Source organism: Parastagonospora nodorum (assembly GCF_000146915.1).
Source record: "Parastagonospora nodorum SN15 chromosome Unknown scaffold_6, whole genome shotgun sequence".
Classification (NCBI taxonomy): domain Eukaryota; kingdom Fungi; phylum Ascomycota; class Dothideomycetes; order Pleosporales; family Phaeosphaeriaceae; genus Parastagonospora; species Parastagonospora nodorum.
This window is the reverse complement of record NW_001884554.1, coordinates 111,349-117,348: the sequence shown is the minus strand read 5'-3', so window position 1 is coordinate 117,348 and position 6,000 is coordinate 111,349. Positions and strand designations below refer to the sequence as shown.

The window sequence follows — 6,000 nt, the reverse complement described above, 5'->3', positions numbered from 1 at the left end:
CGTCTCCTTGATCTCCCCACTTCTAACTCTCCATGGAGACTTTGTATTCCTTTGCCGACGTCATACTTCCGTCTTTAGTCAAAGGCCGCATCACTCGTGTCCACCCTCACTTCTCGCCCCGCTTCGTCCAGTGGCGGCAATATGTCAAACGCCCACAGTAACTTCGCCAACACTATGAACATGCTGTTCTCAGCGAGATGCACGCCAGAGCAGATTCGCCGCCCAGCACCAAATGCCCAGTGATCACGTGCTGATGCGGGTCCGCCGGCGTAGTGTCCTGAGCCCAGGGGATAGGTCAGGTACCGATCGGGGTTGAAGCAATCTGGTTCGGGAAAGACGTTAGGATCGTAGTGAATGGGGTATTGCTGCAGGCACACAACCGAGTTGGCGGGGATGTAAGTGTTCTTGTAGATTACAGGTGCGGTGGAGTAGTGCGGTGTACCGATGCTGGTGACGGGTCGCATGCGAAGTGTCTCTTTGACAATGGCGCGGATGTATGGCAGATCTTGCTCGTCGTCAAAGGATGGAGAGCGAGATGATCCGACGACTTTGTCTAGCTCGGCCTGAGCTTTTCGTCGCGCTTCGGGGTTGGCGCTGAGGTACAGAATCGCCGTGTTGAGAGCAGCAGAGGTGGTCTCGCTTCCGGCTTCAATCATACTGCCTGCGAGGAACGCAGCCTGAAGCTCGCTGATGCCCTGCTTCTCATAGTCGGTTTCGATGAACTGTTTCACGAAGCACTCGGGTGCTTGCTTGGTCTCCATTTGCGTCTTGAGCGACGTTCCAGAAGGACATCCAGAGATTCGCCTGCTTGTCGAAGAGTGGCTTGAGACCTTTACGCCACCATTGAAGGCTTGGTGGAAGTTTGCCGAAGAATGGCAGGGCATCTGCAAGATATGCACCTGGCTTTGCCACGAGGGAGAAGTCGTTCATCAGACTGTATATACCGCGAACCTCATCGCAGTCCTACCAAGTATTAGTCTTCTTCAGCTGCATACATACACGATAGTATCACTTACCCATTCCGGGATCCTCCGTCCATACGTGCTAGTCATAATCACACTGACAGTATACCTTCTAATCGCCATATACCCAACCTCATTCCCCCTCTCCTCATCCCTCCCCTTCAAGATCTCCTCCAGCAGCATCTTCGCCTCGTAATCCTGACTCGGCTTGAACGTCGCACTAACATTCGGCGTCAAAAGCTTATGGCTGATGCCCCTCAACTTCCTCCACTCGGGTCCATACGGCATGAACAAAAACCTCATGCCCCCAGCCAAAGTATCGCCCGCCACAGGCTGAGGCGTTCGAGAACTCGTGTGCGCGGACTGCTTGTCGAGGATCTCTTTGCATGCTTCGGGCGAACAGATCATGTACCAATCATTCCAGCCCAGCCTGATCTTGTACAGCTCGCCATATTCGCGGGCCCAGGCTGTGATTTGCTGGTGTGGTTGAAGACCAAGTTGGTGAGCGTTTCCGAGGACAGGAAGACCTGCCGGGCCAGGTGCATGGTGTGTTCCTGGTGGTGGACGCCGTTTGTAGCGAGTGTAAAGAATGAAGGATGTGAGGAAGCTGCATAGTAGGAGGATGGTGTACATGTGGGGCTTAGTGGTGTTGGGCAAACACACGGAAAGCGGACTTGAAATTCGAAGACGGGTTGACAATAGAATTAAGAGAGGGAAAGAATACAGATATGCTTGCATTCACCATTGTAGCTATTCGCGATGCCAGACGCACGGTGCTTGGAGTACGCAGGCCTTCCCCACATTCTCGGACGAATGAATCCTAGGGTGAGGGGAAGAGCCAAGTTAACGGTTCGTAGGTTCTTCTCGCATTTTCAAGTACCGCGAGGCTTACTCAACTTGCTGTTCATTCGATGCCTCTTAAGTGAATATCTTCGACGTGAGTTGGTCATCGCGACGAGTGGAGAGGCGAGTGGATGTCGTTCTTTCCCCACGCATGCCTTAGAGCCCGACGCGCCGCCAATGGACGAAGATCGAAGCAACCCACAGCTACTTCATCAGCCTTCCAGATCGCGACTTCACACTGTGGCATTCCGTGATTGAACTTTTCAACAATGCAGTATAAGTTTTTGACGGAGAGATTGCAACCCGCCGCCGAAGTTCTTCAGCACGCTTAGTCACAATCACCACTCGGTCTCCGACGCGCCGAAGCTCTTCAACAAACAAATATGGTACCGTCCCACCGCATCTGAGACCATGTGAACAACCACACTTTTAAGATGGCGCCTCTCCGCACCCTCTTCTTAATGTCCTCACTAACCAGCCTATCTCGACTCACCGTTCGCGCAGCATCATCCCACGTTCCCCAACGCCGCGCCATGTCCTCCTTCAAGCTTCACCCAACAATCTTCAACGCTACACTGTACGCGCAACTCACAGACCTCTGGCTCCCCAACGTCGACTCCACCGGCTCAGAACTCGACCCCAGCTTACTTCAGCGCTGGTTCTCATCAGACCCCGCCTTAGATCGCACATGCCGCGACTCCTTCGCGCACGCGCTCGAAGCCATTGGGCCCGAGAACGTCGAGCCCAGCGCGCAGCCGTTCGTCGATGAGATAGAGCGTGCGGGTGACGACGGGGCATGGACGGCGCTGAGCCTAGCCATTCTACTTGATCAAATGCCGCGGAATATCTATCGCACGGATGAAGGCCTGCGCAAAGTATACACGCACTACGACCCCATGGCGTACAATCTCTCGCGGGCATTATTATCCCCTGATAAGCGTGTCGATCTGCGTCCGCAGTTTAGGCACTCGATTGCGCATCGCATGTGGCTGTACATGCCGCTGATGCACTCGGAAGACATTGAGGCGCACAAGCTTGTAGATGGGATACTCGCAGACGCGAAGAGCGATGTGGCCGGGCGTAAAGGGTCGGAAATGATGCTCGCAGGGCAATTGAAGGCGGAGAAAGAACACCGGGAGATATTGGATCGGTTCGGGAGGTATCCGCATCGAAACGGGGCGTTGGGTCGGGTGAGTACGGAGGCGGAGAAGAAGTTTATCAGGGAGGGAGGCGCGACGTTTGGAGTCAAGCAGGCGAGAGATGAATTATAATTCTGAACAATGAGCGTTTACACACGACACAACCGCCCATTCTGCGTCTGCACCCCCATCTCCCCATCCCGCACCTCCCACGCCTCACTCCCCACCCCCGTCGTCGCATAAAACACATCCCGCGGATCCCACCTTCTTTTGATCGCCAACAACCTGGGGTAATTCTCCACCCCGTAGAAATCCTCCTGCCAACGTGGTTCCTGGATATCCGCCTCGTTCAAATACACGCCGCCGCCCTCGCTCGCCGGCGCGACTTTACGCCACGGCGCCATGATCTCGTACGTCAGCGTGTCGCTCGCGTTCTTGAGGTTGTGCGGGCGACGCGTTTTCTGGCACTGTGTTCGCAGTGATGAGGGAACGATTGTGCGTTTCCGCACGCAGGATTCACGGCGTTGTCGACATTGAACGGGGTTCCCTGGGTTGCTTGGCTGGTACCCCAGTACCGTGTGGCCCGACATGACCGTGTTCCTAATCGTGCTGAAAAACTCTTCGAATTTCTCATCTGTCACCCACAGGCTTTTAGGGAATAGGCGCGTGGCTTGCCGCAGGGACGTTACGCCGAGAGTGTCCGCGCCCCAGGCGTCTTTATTCGCGGAGTAGAAGTCCTCGTGGAAGGTTGTGTTGGGCGTCACGGAGATGTTGAGGGCTGCGAGGTCGTCGAAGAAGGGTTTCGTTAGGGCGTGGAATTCTGAGAGGGTGTGGTTGGGCGCAAAGAAAGGGGCCATGCGGAAGTCGAGCGACGTGCCAAAGTTCCAGATAAAGAAGTACGAATATGTGCCTGCGCTTGTGAACTGCGGGAAGCGCTTGAAATAGGCGTGTAGAGCTTTCCAGAAGTTTCTTGAGTTGTCGGGGGCGGCTTGGAAAGAGAAGACGGATTTTGTGACGTGGATCCGAGGATGGGCTTTGACGATGGCGGAGGTGACGATGCCAAATGTTGAGCCGCCGCCGCCACGTAGGGCCCAAAAGAGGTCTTGGTTGATGCTGTTGGATGCGGTTACGAAGCGGCCATCTGCGGTGACGACTTCGAAAGCGAGGACTTGGTCAGCTGCCATGCCATAGATCGAGGCTAAAGGAGAATGACCACCGCCTGCGAGGTAGCCTCCAGTGAACCCGACCGTCTACATAAACGTCAGTGGAAGTTCGTCTCAAGTAAAGTATGACCCACCTCGCAGATTCCAGTAAGGATGGTAACATCGTTGTCCCTTGACAGCCTCCAGTATCTCAAAGCCCTGGACACCAGCTCCGGTCTTGAATGCCGGGCCCATATACTCATCGCTACTAAATTTCTCCACGAATTGTATATCTTTGAGGTTATGCATCCAAATGTTCAGTGCACCCGCACCGCTCGACTTGCCAATGTAGTCATGTCCCGTGTTCTTGATGGCGAGGCGCAAGTTGGCATTGCGTGCAAAGTTGACGCCGAGCTGAATCTGCGCCACGTTTCCGACATTAATGGAGTAAGAGGCATATCCGCCTAGCGTGCAAGTGCCATTGGGGTTGTTTGTAGGCATGCATGTACGTCCTTGGAAGAGAGGCCACATCATGGACGTTGGATCGCTTGTGCTATTCTCCATGTTAAATGAATTTCCATATTGCGGAGAAGCGTCACCTACTGAAGATCAGGAGTGGTGAATCTTGCTGAGATATCCGCACATTTCAATGCGTCGTACATGCCCGAGCTCTGGTAACATGGCGCAGCGACTGGTGTAGTCTCGATGAGTGCATTGCCCAGCAAGTGGTCAAATTCTGACCATACCAAAGCATCGGGGTAATTCTGATCCCCTGGGAAGACTTTACATGCTCCACTTAGTTGTTCCAGATGTATGTCAGTGTTGTCATCGAAGCCGAACAGACCAGTGATATTGACATCGGAATTGGATTGTGTGCTTGCTCTTTCAAGAACTTCTTCTGTGAATTGAACTGCTTCGAACGGGAACAAGTCCACGCCTGCTGGAGATACGGTCGGTACGGTGGTAGCGGCTGGTACAATTGGAGAATCGAGATCTCCTGGAACAATAGGATTGGCACGAACGCCGCAAAGTAAAACAAACAGTATTCCACAGATAGACATTGGAAAAACAATTGCTGCGGCGGAGTGCAAGAAGGACCGACAGGAGAAAAGGAGTGCACCTGCTGGATGAACAATTCTCTTAACACGCCACCCATGCGGAGCAATGTATGCAGCCAGGGTAGGCAGGTGTGTTGATTGAGGCACAGCTACAGACCCACCCAGAGCTGCAGTACAATTGCATGATGAAAAATTGCCGCGCACCGGCAAGCTGGTTATCTTGGTATTGAGTGTTACCATTATCTCGGGTTCAGCGGGTCTCTGACCAATTGCAGAACATTGCCAACACGCGTCCCCGTCTATGTCACCCTAGCCATGGTTATCGTGTCAAAGTTGGTTCGTCGAGCTTGCGAGGGTAGATGAGGGAGGGCGTGAGGCATCGGAAGTATTCCCAAATAGTCGCTTTATTTTTCCGATGGTCTTACGGCGCAGTCAACGCTTGGCAACTGGCTGCCATGCCTGCCCTCAGACTCAATTGAAGTCTGGCAGAACTCTTGTCGAGAGTTGTACCCTCAGCTTGTCTAATCTCTTATTCGTTTGGCCGAACGATGCAAAATTGAGAAGGCATCCAACAGAGAGAATGTTGTTCAGTTCCAAGCGCGTCAAGAGATCCAGATGGGCGATCCTTTGCCTTCCCGTCGCGGTCTCAACAACGACTCCGCTCGGCAAGGAGGCTTCCCGATTGGTTTACGGCAGCTTGGCTTCAAAGTGTGCAGCACGGTAGAAGGTTGGCAGGCGGCCCGGACACCATATCCCGTGCCAGACACTTCAGGAGGAACGGCACAGCATCGATACTTAGTCCGAGATAGTCTCCAGAACACAACTTATGGCGTGTAATTTTCGCGCAAGTCTATCA

At 53.6% G+C, this 6,000-nt stretch overlaps 3 protein-coding genes across 3 annotated transcripts; 1 reads left to right on the top strand and 2 right to left on the bottom strand.

Annotated features, from left to right (window-relative positions):
- Positions 1-74: 74 nt before the first annotated feature.
- Positions 75-1,595, bottom strand: SNOG_04142 (hypothetical protein; the record flags this gene model as incomplete). The annotated part of the gene is made up of 3 exons (XM_001794515.1): positions 75-722; positions 751-934; positions 1,090-1,595. The coding sequence occupies 3 exons, from the start codon at positions 1,593-1,595 to the stop codon at positions 75-77; spliced, it is 1,338 nt and encodes a 445-aa protein (XP_001794567.1).
- Positions 1,596-2,239: 644 nt separating this feature from the next.
- SNOG_04141 (hypothetical protein) lies at positions 2,240-3,076 on the top strand (the record flags this gene model as incomplete). Its single annotated transcript, XM_001794514.1, has 1 exon — positions 2,240-3,076. The coding sequence occupies one exon, from the start codon at positions 2,240-2,242 to the stop codon at positions 3,074-3,076; it is 837 nt and encodes a 278-aa protein (XP_001794566.1).
- A 17-nt stretch (positions 3,077-3,093) lies between these two features.
- On the bottom strand, positions 3,094-4,650 carry SNOG_04140 (hypothetical protein; the record flags this gene model as incomplete). The annotated part of the gene is made up of 2 exons (XM_001794513.1): positions 3,094-4,142; positions 4,242-4,650. The coding sequence occupies 2 exons, from the start codon at positions 4,648-4,650 to the stop codon at positions 3,094-3,096; spliced, it is 1,458 nt and encodes a 485-aa protein (XP_001794565.1).
- Between the last annotated feature and the right edge of the window lie 1,350 nt (positions 4,651-6,000).